General features: G+C 36.6%; 1 protein-coding gene across 3 annotated transcripts in view; it reads right to left on the bottom strand.

The window, feature by feature from the left end:
* LOC131530616 (NACHT, LRR and PYD domains-containing protein 12-like) overlaps positions 1 to 19,011 on the bottom strand; it is a 104,518-nt gene that overhangs the window by 8,490 nt on the left and 77,017 nt on the right. For 2 of the 3 annotated variants that reach the window (XM_058760977.1, XM_058760976.1), the window contains exons 17-26: positions 16,848 to 17,021; positions 14,830 to 15,003; positions 14,203 to 14,373; positions 9,801 to 9,974; positions 9,288 to 9,461; positions 8,207 to 8,380; positions 6,599 to 6,772; positions 3,144 to 3,317; positions 2,300 to 2,473; positions 1,958 to 2,119 (exon numbers count right to left, since the gene is read on the bottom strand). In XM_058760977.1, coding sequence (XP_058616960.1) covers positions 1,958 to 2,119; positions 2,300 to 2,473; positions 3,144 to 3,317; positions 6,599 to 6,772; positions 8,207 to 8,380; positions 9,288 to 9,461; positions 9,801 to 9,974; positions 14,203 to 14,373; positions 14,830 to 15,003; positions 16,848 to 17,021 — 1,725 coding nt within the window. Of the gene's footprint in view, positions 1 to 1,957; positions 2,120 to 2,299; positions 2,474 to 3,143; positions 3,318 to 6,598; positions 6,773 to 8,206; positions 8,381 to 9,287; positions 9,462 to 9,800; positions 9,975 to 14,202; positions 14,374 to 14,829; positions 15,004 to 16,847; positions 17,022 to 19,011 lie in introns of those variants that run through there. The other variant, XM_058760978.1, reaches the window with a different exon arrangement.

Here is a 19,011-nt window from a genome sequence, read left to right as displayed (position 1 = left end):
CATCTCCACCAGCCAAGACAAGCGTATCCACTAAAGTGACAATCAGCCTGAACACAGAGGCTGGGAAGTTGAACAGAGAAGACCAATCGATTAGATTGGGAGGTACACAGACCAAAGTCCACTGATGGTTCGAGGACAGCTGATTGAGGAAGTGCAGCAGTTTACCAACCTTGTGAGCATAGAGGCCACTGATGGAGGGACATAGGCTGTATTGGGAAGATGTGGATACTGTGGCCATGGAACGTCTTGTTGCCCCTTCGTGCCAACATATGACCTGATCTGATAATGGTAAAATCTCTGCAGAGTAAGAAGCTACTCTCTTTAAATATTAAGGCATGCCACCTCTCCTATTCATAGAGTGCACCCCCTGAATGATCTTAGAACTGAACTTACGTCTTTGTGTTGGGGGTTCAAACCTCAGTGAGATTTGCCTGTGGATAGCTCAGAATCTGAACCCTTCAGAGCGAAGCCTGCCACCAAATATAAAGTTCAGGACATCTACAATATTCTGACTCGAACAGAGTGGTCCTGACTGAAATCTAGTTTGAGCGATAAATGGAGCTCAAGCGTAGTTCAGGCAGACCATGGCGTGACTGCAGCATCAGCTGACACTCAGCTGATCGTAACTCCTCCCACTACAATTATATATACAAAGATATATAAGATCTTCCATACTCACACTTGCCATATTCTGTCGCACAGACATGCGCTTGCTCTCCTCCATCCCCAACTCCTCCTTATGCAGATACATGATCACTTAACTGCTCACCCACAGAGATATATCATCTATCCAGCTCATGTTGCTCAAATTGTCCACAGTACGGTGTTACTCTACTTGGTATATATAACTGTGCATATTAAAATATCTGAAAATTGCTTAGGCTTCAGGGGGGTTCAAACCTCAGTGAGGTTTGCCTGTGGATAGCTCAGAATCTGAACCCTTCAGAGCAAAGCCTGCCGCCAAATATAAAATTCAGGACCTCTAGAATATTCTGACTCGAACAGAGTGGTCCTGACTGAACTAAATTAAATCAACATTTGGTGTGAGCACCCTTTGTGTTTAAAGCAGCTGTTGTCTGAGGTACACTTGTGCATAGTTTTTTTTCAGGTTGCTTTGCAGGAAGGATTTGTCAAGCTTTTTGGAGACGTTGCCACAGTTCTTCTGGATTTAGTCTGTCTCAGGTTGTTCAGTTTCTTCATGTCATTCCAGACAGGCTGGATGAAGATGAGATCAGATCTCTGTGTGGAGCACTGGCTGTTTTCAGTTGCACTCCTTGTGCAAACACAAATCTCATTGGATTATTGCATGATTATTAGTGTTTGGAAATGTAAACTCATATTTCCTATACTGACACTGGCTTAAAACCTTTTTTTTTTTTTTTGGTGAAAATACCAATAGCCAAAGAATATTGCAAAGTACTATACATGCAGCCAGTGGTTAGCACAGGATAAACTCATTCAGGATGATATAAGTCCTGATCAACATGTTGGGGTTTATTCTGTGATAACAACTGACTGGATGTACATGATCCCTTATATAAAGTAAAGGTAAAGTAATCTGACGTGTTGCTTGTCAAAGTTAAAACACAGAAGAGACAGAGACATTGATCATGTGATGCTGGACGACTGTGAGCTGAAGCTGGAATCTGCACTGATTTTACCAGCATTTTCCAATAATCTGACCAAATCTATTTTCAATCTGTAATGATTCACTTCTACTGATGTAATTAATAAAGAAGGTATTGTTGTATAAAGCTGTGACAGTGTGCTTTTGTTCTCTTTACTCCTTTGTGTTAAACATTTTATTTAACTTTTCATTATGTCACAACCCCTTTGGTGCAATAAAGCTTGACAATTTCATAATCTCCTTTTACAAATATTTAAAAGTATATATATTTGTCCACTTATCAGAGGTAATTGAAGATCTCTTTAATATCACAAAGTGTCATTTACTCACCTCAGTTTACAGTTTGAGTCTTGTAGCACATCAATGAGCTGCTGCTTTGAGTCTCCAATCATATTGTTTCTCAGATCAAGCTCTTTTAAAAACTGCAGTGCTTTTGTGTTTGTCAAAGACTGAGTTAAAGAAGAAACATCTGTAATGCCACAGTAGATTAGACTAGAAAGAGACAAAAAGAGGAAGAGAGATCATCTTACAACCAAATCATTAAGGTGAAGAATTTTTCACAAATATAATGTGAACTCACACTCATCATGAGATATTGAGTATAAAGTGTTTTGATTTAAACTGTTGAAGTTATTTTAAACATTTTGATTCTTGTATGTGAATGATACTGACCTTAATCTCTTCAGTTTACAGTGTGAATCCTTAAGTACGTCACATAAGTGATTCACTCCTGTGTTTTTTATTTCATTGCAGCTGAGGTTCAGCTCTCTCAGGTGTGATGGGTTTGATTTCAGAGCTGAAGTCAGGATGAGACACTGTTTCTCTGTAATCCTGCAATCACGCAGACTGAAGACAGAAAGAAACAGAACAATGATCTAGCATCATGAGCAAATGCTATACAGCCAATAATAAACCAGCAAAATCATGGAAACTTATTTATATGAAAACCAAGACAGGAGTATTTGAAGATACTAGTTACAATCCAAGACTGGATTTGTTCGTACTCAACAAGTGCATTTTATTAATGTAGATTAATAGATAGGATTAATGTATACACAATAGAAAAATTAACACTTAAAAGGTCATTAACACTAAATTAATATTTCTAATGCAAGAAAATATACATTATACATTAATAAATTATTTTAAGTTATTTTAGAGTGTATAATCTCTAAATAGACATTTTGAATGAAAGAATATTTAGTGAAAGGTGCCATTAGTCCAGAATAAACGTGTCATTTGTGACACTTGTTTTTATTCTTTTTTCACTTCTGTCTTGTTTCACAGCAAAGATTTGTCAGATGTCAGCAAGTTCAATGCTCTTTCTACTAATACACATACAAACCCATTTACTAATAGTATTGCTGAATCATTCTTCAAATGAAGGAAAAACAGAAGATGCAGTGCTAGAAATGATGTGACTTGAGTCCTGCTGTCTTAAAATAAACTACACAGTAAACTTTAATCACACTGTAGCTGCTGTACTGTATAATGTTAGTAACATTATGTTACTAACTCTAGTTTCTCCAGCTTGCATTGTGGGTTCATCAGTAGATTACTGAGGATTTTCACTCCAGAGTCTCCTAGTTGATTTCCACTGAGGTCCAGTTCTCTCAGGTGTGATGTGTTTGATTTCAGAGCTGAAATCACAGCAGAACAGCCTTCATCTGTCATATAACAGCCTCTTAACCTCCATTGGCAGAAAGAGGGAGAGCAGGAAATAAGAAAAATAAAATAAGTTACATAATTTTCATAAACAAATAAAACAGAGGAAAAAGATCATCCTGTTTATTTCACCAGATTAGGGATAGTTATTTTTCCCCTAACCGACAACTTTGTTAACTTAATCATTAAACATTAACCAAACTACAAGATTGTGAAATTAGAATTAAATAAAATTTGAATGGATAAGGGTCTGTGACCCATTAAAAATAACAAAATTTGTTTTCCAGGGATTTAGTTTTACATTCGCAAAAATCAGCATAAACAACAGAACATTAGGATTCATCATCACACCACACACCTGCAGCGCTTCTGAGAACGGAGACGAATAGAATAAAATCATATATACAAAAGGAATAAATATGCAAAATATATTTTACTTAATTAACAAAATAAAAGAAAAAAACTAAACAAAAATGTCTCGTTTTTCTGACACATACCACAAATAAGTTCTTGGAAACCGAGACGACAGAAAGCACATACATGTCATCTTTATTTTACAAAAGCACAATGCTTTTTTTTTCTTTTTTTTTTTGAGATTGGATACAAATAAAAGTAAACCCTTTGTAGTTTCAAATGATGCCATCTGTATGACCATAACTGATGTATTTAAGTTGTCTCTGCTGTTATAATGAAATAAATCAAGTGACTGAGCTGGTGCCTCATGCACACACTGCATATCAGTTCTAGCATTTCTAACTTGACATTGCAGCCTGTTCATCATCAAAATAAAATACAGTCAAACACACAAAAAATGTACACTGCTTAATTTAAATAGTCCGCAGTACAATCTGTGCTGTTCAGTGTGACCACTGTACCGCTGTGCTGTTATGACAAACATTTTTGCGCATGTAATTATGACATTTTACATCGATATTGGAACGCGAGAGAAGTATAAAGTTTAGTTTACATAATAAATATTAGCTTAGCCTTCAAATACATTGCAATTAAGGACCTTTTTGGGTTTGGACCAAATCAGAGTGGTAGGCTACATGAGCCCAATAACAGTTTCTGTTTCAGTTTCACTTTAAATTAATACATTTTGGCTTGACGTTTATAAGCTGCTTATATTTTTCATTCTTGTTCTGTTCTGAATGGCATTAAATTGAAAGGATTTGTTGTGGAGTAAGGGGGACTAAAATAACAGCAAAAGTTCCTAAAATAACTTGAAAATGTAATTTTTTTAATTACTTAAATGACTTTATAAACCATTTAACTGATATTGATAATCATTAAAATACTGTTGGTTAACAGTTAATCAGTTCATTATGAGCATCCCTACACCAAATCACAAAATATAAAGGTGCAAAAAAATGTTCAGTACAAATATAATGTGAACAGACTCATTATGAGATATACTCCCGGTTTCACAGACCAGGCTTAAGGCTAGTTCAAGACTAAAATGCATGTTTGAGCTGTCTCACCTAAAAATATCTTGTATATCTGATATATTTTAAAATATGTCAGTGCCATTGATATGTTTTAAGATGCACACCTGTAACATTTTCTTCTAAGGCATTTTTATAAAAGCTGCTCAAATATCTTAATTTAACTAATGCCTAGTCCTGGGGCCCATTCTTCATACGTCCCTTATTACATCCGAGATCAAATGAGTTCATGGGTTAGTTTAAAAGGGGCTATGTATCGATTCACGAAACCACGAACAGCAATGCAGCGATTGGCTGGCGGCAAGACAGCTTCGCAATGACATCACATAATTAAAGACACCTGATGAAAAACGTAACAAATTTCTGGACTTTTATAAGGAGACAGCCAAGCGACCAAAACTACATAAAAGTTATAATGGATAAATGAAATGTGCACTGTTTTTATTTTATTTTAAATTTTGGTCCCTCTTTATATTAGGTGGCCTTAACTACTACTATGTACTTACATTTAAATTAATCATTTGGTTCAATGCACTTATTGTGTACATACATGTTTTTACATTGTACTTAAAAAACCCCCCAAAAAAACAACAACTATATGTAATTACTGTCATGAATCAGGTCTGTGAACTTCCATTCACTCACCACCAGAGGTCACTCACTCACCACAGTGACTCTTGCACTACACTAACTGTTGCACGTCACCTCAAGACTACAGTTCCCATCATCCATTGTACTGACCACACGCACACAGCTGATTGCACTGATCACACACAGCTGATTCCCATTTGCACACCTTACTTAAGCCATGGACTTTCTCTCCCTCACTGCCGAGTATTGTATGCGCTTATCGCTCCCCTAGCTTTAGCTACTCTACAGAGCCCCTGATAGTTTTCCTAGTCTTGCCTTGCCTGTTTCGGATTGTGTTTTCCCCTGCCTGGACTATTGCTTACATTTTGGATTTACCTCTCTTGTCTAGCCCCTTTGGATATTGTCATTGCTGTCAGTCATGAACTAAGTCAAGTCACAGTTGATGTTAAAGAGTCAAGTCCATGGCTCAAGTAAGGTGTGCAAATGGGAATCAGCTGTGTGTGATCAGTGCAATCAGCTGTGTGCGTGTCGTCAGTGCAATGGATGATGGGAACTGTAGTCCGGAGGTGACGTGCAACAGTTAGTGTAGTGCAAGAGTCACTGTGGTGAGTGAGTGACCTCTGGTTGTGAGTGAATGGAAGTTCACAGACCGGATTCATGACAATTACATCTGCAATTAATTTCTGTAATTACATTTATAATTACACTGTTGATCCATCCCTTACACCTTCACCCACCCTTAAACCTACCCATACCACCAAACCTGTTCCTAACCTTACCCGTGTGTTTTGTAATACAATATGAATACAATAAGTACATTGTACTTATTTTTTGTTGTAAGCACATAGTAGTTAAGGCCACCTAATATAAAGTGTGACCTAATTTGTTTTTTTACATGATTCCCAATTATTTATATTCACAATTTCTAATATTTCTACAGGCTTTACATTTTTACTTCAATGTAGTAATTAGCAATTCATTTAATTTGATCTTTGAAACAGATTTGTTTTGTTACAGCATAAATTAAACTTTCTTAATTAAGCTTATGGACTTGTTGCTATGACAGAAACTCTGGGATGAGAACCAAACAATTCAAGTACATGTCAATTCGTCAACAATCAAATCCAGCTAACCGAGTTAGCGACGTACGAAGAATGGGGCCCTGGATTAAGCTAAGCCCTGTCTGTGAAACTGGACCATTGAGTATACAGTAAAGTGTTCTGGTTTAAACTGTTAATCATTTTGATTCTTGTATGTGAATGTTACTGACCTCAATCTCTCCAGTTTACAGTGTGAATCCTTCAGTACGTCACATACGTGATTCACTCCTGTGTTTTCTATTTGATTCCCACTGAGGTTCAGTTCTCTCAGGTGTGATGGGTTTGATTTCAGAGCTGAAGTCAGGATGAGACACTGTTTCTCTGTAATACTGCATCTCCACAGACTGAATACAGAAAGAGAAAAGACAATGACTCAAATTCTCAAACTTTTAAGTTTTCTCAACTTTTGATTTTTTACAGTGTATACAGTCACTAATACACAACCAAAATCATGGAAACTTATATGAATGAACAAACTGAGTGTCACGAATCCGGGTTATGGTCTTCCGTTCACTCACCACCAGAGGTCACTCGCTCATCACATGGAATCTTGCACTACACTATTGTTGCGTTTCACCAGACTACATTTCCCATCATTCATTGCACCAAGTACACACAGCCGTCTCAATCACACGCTCACACCTGAGAACTATTACACAATCACACACTCTATATAAACCATGGTCTTCTGTTCACAGTTTGCCGAGTATTGTTCTGCGTGTAGCACTCTCCAAGTGTTTGCTGCCTTACCAAGCCATTCTGTGTTTATGTTTAGCTCTGTGTTTAGTTCTGCATATATCCCTCTCCTAGCGATAGCTGCTTTACCGAGCCTTTCTGTGTTTGTTTAGTTCCCGTATTGTCTAGCGTGTATCGCTCCCCCAGTGATAGCTACTCTACAGAGCCCATTTAGTTGTCTTAGTCTTGTCCACTTAGTTTTCTTAGTCTTGACTTGCCTGTTTCCTCGTGTTCTGATTCTAGCCCGTGTTCCCTGGATTAACCCTTGCCTTGCCGTTTGGATACTGTTTGCCCCAGCCCGGACCATTGCTTTGTTTACAGATTACCTCTTTTGTCTAAGCCCTCTGGATATTGTTAGCCCACGATTGAACATGCCTGTTTAGGATACTTCTCTTGCCTTGCCCTCTATATACCTGTTTGCCGTTGTTTGACCCTGCCTGTTATGACAATGTCTATGTTCAGAAATAAAGCTTGCAAATGGATCCGCACGCCTCCCGTCTCGTTGACCCCGTTACAATGAGAGAGGAGTATTTGAGGATACAAAGTTACAATTCTGGACCCACCCTCAGTCAAGAAATAAGTGAATTTTTCCAATGTAAATTAATATATAGAATCAATATAGAAACAATAGAAAAATTAACTAAATTAACTAATTTTTTAAAGCCATTTTAGAGTGTAGTTTATACGATCTCTAAATATAGCCAACAAATACAATAAATATACATTTCGCTTAATTAAAAAAAATTAGTGAAAACTACCATTAGTTCAGTATAAATCTAACTGTCAGAATAATCTACTGTCATTTGTTAGACTGTATTTCAGTCTGTTGTAACTTCTGTTTCGTTTCACAGCAAAGATGTCAGATTTCAGCAAGTTTTAACTGTTTCTACAGATACACATACAAACATAGTATTTCTGAATATTTCTTCAGATGGAGAAATGCCAGGAAATACAGTGCTAGAAATTATGTTACATGAGCCCAGCGGTCTTAAACTGAAAAGTTTAATCACACTGTAACTGCTGTACAGTATAATGATACAAACTTTAATTTTTCCAGCTTGCATTGTGGGTTCATCAGTAGATCACTGAGGTTTTTCACTCCAGAGTCTCCTAATTCATTCTGGTTCAAGTCCAGTTCTCTCAGGTGTGATGGGTTTGATTTCAGAGCTGAAGTCAGGATGAGACACTGTTTCTCTGTAATCTTGCAATTAAAAAGCCTGAAGACAGAAAGAGTAACAACAACGATCATTAAAAATAAACAACAACTTTGATTTCACTTTTCCTTAATCCTCCCTGTTCTAGCTTGTACTAACCTGAATTATGTCTGAAATTTTGTATTATGAGCACTTCCTGTGTTTATTTGCTTTCTTATGAATTTCTTCTTGTATTCTTTGGATAAAAGCATCTGCTATATGAATAATTGTAAGTTTGCTACAGTAGGTGTAAGTCATTGTGATAAATGATCTGTACAGAAATTGTAACATGCTGTAGTCTAAAAGGGGGCAGTCGTGGCCTAATGGATAGAGAGTCGGGCTTGTAACCTGAAGGTCGCGGGTTCGAGTCTCATTGTAGGTTGGGGGAGTGAATAACCAGCGCTCTCTCCTCGCTCAATACCATGACTGAGGTGAGGGTGAATACCTTGAGCAAGGCACCGAACCCCCAAACTGCTCCCCGGGCACCGCAGCAATATGGCTGACCACTGCTGCGTGTGTGTGTGTGCGCGCGCACTTGGATGGGTTAAATGCAGAGCACAAATTCCAAGTATGGGACACCATACTTGGCCACACGTCAATTCACTTTTTTAAAAGTGTCTGGCTCTTTAAGAATTTAAGGCCCATCTTCACTCTCTCATTGTGTTTGCTGTGAACACACAGCAGTTATGTTGATGTGATGAGTGTGTTTATGACATGAGCTCTGTTAATAAAAGTATCATCAGTTTCACATGTGGTGGGTTACTGTCTTACATTATGATACAAACAACATTAGGCATATATTCTGTCATACAGTTTGTAGTTCCCATAATCTGTCTGTAATTGTGTCACTAGTTCTGTGTGCTGGAAACTGTTGTTTATTCTCTTTCTTTCTTTCTTATATTTAATTGCTGTAAAATATAATGTTACTCACTCTAGTTTTTCCAGCTTGAATTGTGGGTTCATCAGTACATCACTGAGGTTTTCAAATCCAGAATCTCCTAGTTGATTTCCGCTCAGGTCCAGTTCTCTCAGGTGTGATGGGTTTGATTTCAGAGCTGAAGTCAGGATGAGACACTGTTTCTCTGTAATACTGCAATCACACAGACTGAAGACAGAAAGAGAAAAGACAACAACTCAGATCTGTGATGACACCTTATTAAAGAACTACAGCAGGCAATTAGTTTCCAATAGCCTGTTTTGAGCCACTTTAGTTCTGTATACTGGAAGGTTGTTCCTTTCTTTCCCCCCAACTATTTATTTAATTCCTCTATTCTTTATTCTCTGATAAAAGGCTGATTTGTGCATGTAAACAATCAGTACAATGCATCAAATGCTTAGAAATTAAACAATTACTTGCAATATTAAAAAAGTGCACATTAGTGCACTGCTATAAACAATATAACGTAAGACCGGTTGTCTTAAAATAAATAAACATTAATTTTACTTCAGTTTTTCCAGCTTGCATTGTGGGTTCATCAGTAGATCACTGAGGTGTTTCACTCCAGAGTCTCCTAGTTCATTCCAGCTCAGGTACAGCTCTCTCAGGTGTGATGGGTTTGATTTCAGAGCTGAAGTCAGGATGAGACACTGTTTCTCTGTAATACTGCAGTTACACAGACTGAAGACAGAAAGAGAAAAGACAATTACTCAGATCTACAATGATCAACTAACTAATGTGTTTTGCATCGTTCAGACTTTTTGCAGACATTTGCTGATAAATAAACTGTGATATCTGGGTGCTGGTAACATAGAGAAAGACTACCAACTACACAAAGGTTACAAAGATATGCAAATATTGAAAATCAGCAAACGTACCAATTAAGATGTAATCTATTTATCCAAATTAGTTCCAAATTTGCTCACTGGGGAAAATGTGTTTATGTCTGTTGTTCTCAGATGTCAACTCGTTAACACTTTACGAGGTTTCATTTGTTAACATTAACTACATTAGTTAAAAAGAACTAACTACAGCATTTAATAATCTTAATGTATGTCTCAACATTTACTAATACATTTTTAAATTCAAAAGTTTTCAGTTAACATTAGTTAATCCACTGTGAACTGACATGAACACTGAATAATTGTATAAACTAACATTAACAGATTAATAAACAATGTCAAAATATATTGTTCATAGCTAATGTGAAATGAAATTGTTACTGTCTAATTACTATTGTCATAAATCAAAACATACTGTAGACTAAACAATTACAAGTCAGTGACAAAGAGAGTTTGCTTATTAAAAAGGTTCTGCTTTGCACGTTTTCATTTAAGGAATAAAAGTATTTCTTTAAACTGAAGACATTCAAACAAGTTTTGGAAATGGCAGTTCATTTGCATTAGTGCTGCACCGAGTAGGAAATTCAAGGCAGATACTGATCACTGATTCTTAAAATGTCAGTGTTCAGTTTTTACAAGTTACAGTATATGCTGCAACAAAATTAGACATTTTACATTTTGTGAAACACAAACATTAAATTAAAAGCAGTTATGAATAGTTATTCTGTTAAAAAAAAGAATCCATCCCAGCAATTAGTAAACATGAATACATTCAGCAGTCATATGTTCAAAAAGAGGGATCAATGCACACTTATCTTTCATTTACACATGCAGAATTAGCCAGTGAAAGTGCTTTTTTTCTTTTAAATCAGCATACAATTTATGTATCTCTGTGTGTGGAGCTGATAATCATTCTTTCACAATCTACTAAATACTGACTACTTAATTATAAAGAAAAATAAAACAAATAAATATGTATATCCCAGTGGTGTGGTGTTCTGAAATGAGAAGGGAAAGTCCTCAAAGTCTTTCTTTTTTTTTTTAAATTAAATGTAACTTTATGTTCCAGTCACATTTTCTTGGTCAAATAAACATTACATACACTATCAAAGACAAAGAAAATTAAAAAAAAAATCAATATTTTATTTATTAAATCCAAGTATGGATCTCCTTAAGTTAGTGTTTTTAAGCAGTTTACATTTATTCCAAAATAACAATTTAAACAATATATTTTATGTGTGAACTTATGTTCCATTTTTTTCGATACCGGTGCCAAATCGATACTTTTAAAACGGTACCGGTGCCTAAACGGTGAATGAACCGATACTTAAAAATAATAAAAAATAAATAAAAATGACCAATTAATAATTGGATTGGCGATTAGCACTAAACACATGATGTCTTTTTCATTCATACTGGATGCCAGAGGGCGCCCTCACACAAAAAATCCACATATCCAGTCACAGAAGTAACAGAACTCATGAAGCTCCAGGAAATCCGCAATATGGACAAATGCATTGCTATGGATGTAACTGATTAAACAAGATATAAACGTTTTGAATGATAAAACAAATACTCTACAAATAAACACTCGACTATGACAATGTTTAGTTTATCTGTGTTATTCAAGCCATCTCTGGTATTTTCATAATAATTAAGTATATTTATAATCCTAGCCTATGGAACATTTTCTGCCTCATTCTGTGACAAGAAGCTACATCAGTCTGATAGTCTCTACTTTAGGCCATGAATATGTGATCCATGCATTTTATTCCCATTGTAATGAAATTTTAAATGTCCTGGAAAAGTCCTGGAAAATGAACTCTGAAAAAGAGTGGGAACCCTGATCAGATCACAAAAAGAAGCATAAACTGGTGTTGTGGACTAAAAAGGTTATAATGTTCTCTTTTGTTGGACAACAGGTTTAAAAACGTGCTACCTGCTGCCGTCAGAGCAAGTGTAATTTCTGCATTCACGCGTTCCTCGGATGCTCTCATTTCCCGAGTTGTGCTTTTAAGTCAGAATGTGAAAACAGCACGCTCGCGTTACTACAAAGATTTGTTGGACTTGTATTATTAGAGCTTTTCGACTTGAGTTCACATGTATTTTGTCAGTCGGGAAATTATTTTTCACGTGAGGTGCCGGTGATGATTCTTCTTACGTTCGTTTTGGAGAAACAAAGAATGAATGAATGATGCATTTATATATAACAGAAACAAAGGACAAATATTTCAATCGATTGCTCAGGCATGGCACCGAAATGAGACACCGAAATCTGCGTTCTGATTCGGTTCTAGTACATACCGGTTACATAGGTAACCATACCTGCCATATTGGTACTGGGTTTCGGTACACATCCCTAACCCCATGCCATCCAAATCTCTCCAAACCGGTGCCGTTCATTTGTGTTTAATTTGTGCCAGTTTGTGCCGTTAAAAGAAACCATGTAACCATGACCTCTTCTTAAATATAACGAAAACAAAACTTTTTATGAACAGTGATGTCACTCTCCACCCCTTGCAATCTATTGTTCCAAAACAGTGTTATTCGTTTGTGATCGATTTGTGCTGTTCAAATTTACACTGTATCTATTTCCTGTCCTCAGAAATAACAAAAACAATTTGGGGAAGTGACGTTACTCTCCACCCCATGCCATCCAAATCCCTCCAAACTGGTGCCATTTGTGTATGCTCGATTTGTGCTGGTTTGTGCTGTTAAAAGAAACCATGTAACCATGACCTTATAGCGAAAATATTACCTGCAGAGTTAAAAAAGAGTTATATAAATAAAAGTGACTTGACTTGTACTTTGAGCGTTCCATGTCATTTAGACAGTCAGAACTGCTCTTTGTGTGCTTTGGAGGCCGCTCTAAAGGGCTGCTGGTCACAAAGCAAAGGCTATCACATTGGATAGTAGAGGCTATTGCCCTAGCCTATGCCGCAGTGGGCGTACAGTGCCCTATAGGTGTGAGGGCCCACTCCACAAGAGGAATGGCCTCCTCCTGGGCCTGGTCCAGCGTAATCTCTATTGGGGAGATTTGTGTGGCCGCCGGCTGGTCGTCGCCGTGTCGTCCTTTATTAGATTCTACAGTTTGGACGTCCCTGCCCTGCAGGCGCGGGTGCTATCTGCTTAATGCTACTTTTTAAAGGCTTATGACAAGAAGACCCCAGATCCCACTCGGGTCTCTTATAGCTCGGACTCAGGGGGCCTGAGTGTGCCTGAGCTGAGCTCGCGGAGCAGGCTTAGTTTTGCTTCTGCTTATAGCACGGCGTTACTGGATGCGTTCCCCAAAGCAGTCATCAATGACGATGCAACGGGAGTTACCTTTCGATAGGGAACGCTCCGGTTACTCAAGTAACCTCGGTTCCCTGAGATAAGGGAATGAGCGTTGCGTAACTGGCCGTGCTGTAGCTGCACGCGAATCGATGGCTGTCGCTTCAGTCGTTGATTCTGATGAAATGGCGCTCTGGGCCGAGGTTACATGAGTAACCGTAGCGATAGCTACATATCAATGAGGTACAACTTTTTGTTAAAGTCCACATGAAATCAAAATTGACTTTATTTACTTTATTAGCTCACATTGCTAGTCTTGATGTGAACAATTAATTGGTGCAAGTTAATCTGCTGAAAAAATGTGTTTGTCTTGGTAATCTTTAATCAAAATCTGACCATTTGCTTCCACTCTGGAATGGCATTCCTTCTCTGATGAGGTCAATTTGACAGCTTGGACAGAATATCCTTAAACACACCCCTCCAACCGTTAGGTTGCTATGAGTGAGAGACAGAGAGGAGGAGCGCAAAAATAAAATCACGCCTTCTATTCAATATTCCTGCCTTAACAGTAACACAGAACAGTAAGCACAATATTGGAATTTGGATTGGTGCATCTCTAGTTTAAAGCTTGATGCCACTTTTTCATTGCCTGATTTTAATACTTCACATTATAGTGTCTCTTTGTGATGCAGAGAAAAAAACTGCACTGACTCAAAGAAATTAGGAAATATTATCCACTACAGTAACATTACTAAAAAAAGTAATGTAACATTAAAAAAACTAACAATACTCACATCAGTTTGTTGAGTTGACAGTGTTTATCCTGCAGTAGAGCAGTGATCTGATTCACTCGTGTGTCTCCTAGTTCACGTTCACTCAGATTCAGTTCTCTCAGGAGCAACAGGTTTTCACCCACAATTCCAGTCACATACTGACAGGCTTCATCTGCAGCAGGACCCAAAAACCTGCAGAAGAGAAAATGAAGCAGAATTCAATTCAGTCCTGAACTAAAGGTCCATTGCATTACAAAAATGACTGATTAAAAAAAAAAAAAAACTGAATGTTTGTAATCTGGAGACTTAGAACCTGCTGTAGAGATACAGTGATAGAATGAATCTGAGCTTGATGGAAATTAAACTACATTGTGTTCAGAAACATTCAAACAATTTGAATAAACGGTTATCTAAAATATTTTAATGAAAAGTGTCCATAAAAAACAAAATTGTGCACATTAATTATAAAGGTATACCATGCTGCAGAATAGCAGCACAACTAAACTGTGTTGACAGTCATCATCAATACAACAGAACCCGCAGCATCTGATCTGATCATTCTAATGCAACAAATTTTCCAGATTATTGTACAGCTAAAAAACAATTACACATCATTTATTTATTTTGTATTATTTCATCATGTCTCACCTCAGTGTCTTCAGCTGACAGTTTGGATCCTGTAGTAAATCACTGAGCTGCTTCACTCCTGATTGTCCAGGATCATTTCCTGTGAGATCCAGCTCTATCAGGTGTGAAGGGTTTGATCTCAGAGCTGAAACCAGAGCTTTATATCCTTCTTGAGTGATACTGCAGTCTGAAAGCCTAGAACAGACAATGTAACATTCAGCTCATTAAACAGTTATTCTAGGAATTACCTAAATCAATGTAAATCCTTAAAGTGAATTATATTTTGTTCCTTATACAAATGAATTATAAAACTTAGTTGTAAAGCAAAAACTGGCAACTAAATATTGAGTCAAACAAAAAAAGAGAACTTTAAAATTGTTAAGACACCATTTCACTTTAGTATCCCCAGCTTACAGTCATTCTCAAGCTTTAACCCTCTGATGCTCCTCATATGTGAGGTACACTTGTGGTCTTCATGGTCAAAAGTGACTGAACACCTGAAACCTTAACTTTTTTTTTCTTTTCAGTAAAATCAATGTACTATATTTTTGTTCAATAATATTTTGTATTTTGAGAGATTTTTACTGTTAGGCTTGATGTTTTTAGACATAATTACTTACTTTTATTAGGTTATGGATTTAGATATATATTCAGACATTCTCAAATACTTTTGTCAAGTTTTAAAAAGTTGATGTGAAGTGTAGGCTTGCCCCCTATAGTCGACTAACTGTTAGTCGACAAGAAGAGGCTTGGTCGACCAAAATTTTATTAGTCGCTTAGTCGCAGAAAAAAAAGGTTTAAAAATCCACAGGTGAAGTCACGCAGTCTGTGACAGACAGATTGTTAATGGCTTGTCTTTGTGGTAACACAGTACATCGGGCAGGACATCCAAACACTCACCTATCATTCATCGACCTCAAATATGGCTTATCACCTGAAATATGTTAGTAGCAGCAACTTCAAGTGTCTTGGCGGAATGTGGAAGCTGAACAGTAGCACTCACTGCATGAGAGATGGAGGCGCCGGTACGGTCACTTGCTCTTAAAACACTCCCTCATTTTTGCTCATACAGATTATAATAGTAATACATCTTTGGAATCTGTAAAGACTCTAGGTTTATTTGTGTGATCTCATAATAACAACAAAACATTGCGCTTTTGTAAAATAATGAAAGCAAGCAGGATATGCTTTCTGCCATCTCGGCCTCTGTGAAGTTGAGCAGGAAACTCCGAAACTCTGTTTATACTCGACTTATAGACATGAAACATATCTATAGAGAGTGAAATGTCTACTTTCAAATGAGCCAATTTAAATGTAAAACAAATATTCTCAGATTATGTGTGAAACATGCATACAGGCACATTCACTACTGCGGAAATGAGTGTCAGTCTCTTCATCTCTTAAGCCGAAAACAAAGAAAGCACCAGTTTATCAATATATTATTAAAATGTTAATGCAGTCTCCTTACTGTTCATAATCCTCACTTCTGCCGGTGTGCTGTGGCAAGCTTTATATGTGTGCTTGAGTGCTAATTAGGCTATGTAGGTAAATAAAGGCTCATTATTATTATGATTTAAATGGTTTATTAATAAATATATATATCCATATATATTTTACTAGCGGCCTGGTTGAAGGTTTAATGGGTGTACAGTCTTTTACTTGCATTTCTGCAAGGTTCACTTAATTTATCTGGAATTAGTTTCAATTTTAGTCTTGCTCCATGTTTAATATGACTCCTAATTCAAGTGATCATTCCATTTAGAATGCATTTCTAATTAAAAACTGATCACAAATATTGATTGTTTATTAATTTAGTATTTGATTATTTTGAATTCCCAACAAAAGCAAGAAAAGAAATTACCCAAAGGTACACTGACTGAAGAGAGATCACTTATTTCACCAGATCACAAAATACTACTTTGAATAATTTTTCAAAAATATAACATGAACTCATCATGAGATATTGAGTATGAAGTGTTTTGGTTTAAACTGGTGAAGTGATTTAATCATTTTGATTCTTGTATGTGAATGATACTGACCTCAATCTCTCCAGTTTACAGTGTGAATCCTTCAGTACATCACATAAGTGATTCACTCCTGTGCTTTTTATTTGATTCTCACTGAGGTCCAGCTCTCTCAGGTGTGATGGGTTTGATTTCAGAGCTGAAGTCAGGATGAGACACTGTTTCTCTGTAATGGTGCATCTACACAGACTGAAGACAGACAGAGAAAGAAAATAAGTCAGATTTATTATGATCCTTTAAGGATTCCACTAAGTTACACAAAATATTCTGTCAATTCAAGACAAATTCATTTTACATTAACTACAAGAATGGCTCTTCTGTGTCAATCCCACCCTTTTGCTCAAATGTGTTTATGTCTGTTGTTCATTGTCTACTCAAAACTAAATAACATGAACTAACAATAAGCAATGCCTTTACAGTATTTATTCATCATGTTAAATTCAACACTTACAAATACATTTTAAAAGAGAAAGCTGTATCTGTTAATAGTAGTTTAAAAAACATGAACATAAACAAACTAACATTAACAAAGATAAAAGTTTTGGAAAAGATAGTTAATTTGCTTCAGTGCTGTACCGATCAGAGGATTTAGGCTCAATACAGATTACAAGTTACAGAATTTTACATGTTATTAAATACCAACATTAAAATGAAAGCAGCTGTGAACAGTTCTGCTGTCACAAATAAATATTTTAACATACCAGTAATCAGTAAACATGATCACATTCAACAGTCACATGTTTAAAAATAGGAGAAATTAACATACAGGGGATAGGACAAAATGTGACCACATTATTATAGAAGTTGAAATCAATTGTGTAAACTACAGTCAGTCAATCAAACAAACTTCAATTATATTTTCATTGTCTCTAGGTTGTATATCAGTGTAGTGTAAGTTGTTTTCAGCAGTTTTACAACAAGCTCTCTGTGAAATGTGTCTTATCAGATTTAAAAAAAAGGGAAAATAATGGAAGGAGCACAACAGCCCAATCATCTTTATGATTATGACTGTGTACATAAAGCAAGGCAAGACTTAATAAGTGAAGAAAAATAGTGGGTGAAAAGTGAAAGTGAATGATAGGGACCAAACACTACACAGGCCTGTGTCAAACAACACAAAACTGCTGCAGTAAAGTGACAGCAAACCTCAATATTCACCTTACAGACCCTGTTTCCACAAAAACCAACCACAGAGAACTTTATAAATCCATGAAAAGAGCTGCAACTGCTAAAGCTTTAATCACAGACAAAGATGGAGTCATGATCATTGAAGGTGGGGATTGTGAATGAACAGCACTCTCTACACCTTCAATACCATGACTAAGGTGCCCTTGAGCAAGGCACCGAACCCCTAATTGCTCCCCGGGCGCTGGAGCAAGGCTGCCCACTGCTCCGGGTGTGTGTTCACTGTGTGTGTGTGTGCGCACTTGTTCACTACTCACTGTGTGTGTGTGTGCGCACTTGTTCACTACTCACTGCTGTGTGTGTGCACTTGGATGGGTTAAATGCAGAGCACCATTTCGAGTATGGGTCACCATACTTGACAATACGTCACGACTTAACTTAAAAATCCCTTTATAAATCCCAGTAAGGGGAAGATCATCTCCTCCCCAAAATCACCATATATGGAGCTTACAAAGCCTAGTTTTACTATGCATAACCTCATTTGCATATCATTTCCATGCATATTCCCATCCACGTGACACCATGTTTAACACCGTCAAAGGTACAAGACATTAAGGAAATATGTGATACGGACTATAGATGCCATTTGTGCCATACATAAATTTTTATTGCTAAAATCATCCAATATCCTTGTTATGTTTTAGAATAAATATATCAAAATATCCATAAAAAACAAAACTGTTTAAAATAGTTATCAGATAAATATTTTAGAATAGAGTTCATCTAATTATTTTACACTGGCCAAATAATATTTCAATGGTTTTAAAGGTGTCAAATCAAATTAAATTTATGCAGCTTTGCTGATAAGGTGAACATTTTTTAGCTATTTTTAGTGGAAACAGATAGGCCTATATTTATTATATTTTATCAGTGTAAATACAACTGTATGACTCGGCGCGCCACTGACAAAGTATTTTAAAATGGAAACGTGCAAATCTTACCATTTTCTTCAAGTTTTATCCCACAAATACAGTGGTATTTTTTTATAATGTTG

The sequence above is a fragment of the Onychostoma macrolepis genome, chromosome 22 (assembly GCF_012432095.1).
Source record: "Onychostoma macrolepis isolate SWU-2019 chromosome 22, ASM1243209v1, whole genome shotgun sequence".
NCBI lineage: Eukaryota > Metazoa > Chordata > Actinopteri > Cypriniformes > Cyprinidae > Onychostoma > Onychostoma macrolepis.
Note: the sequence above shows the minus strand (reverse complement) of the source record. Positions and strands in the feature narration are given on the sequence as shown.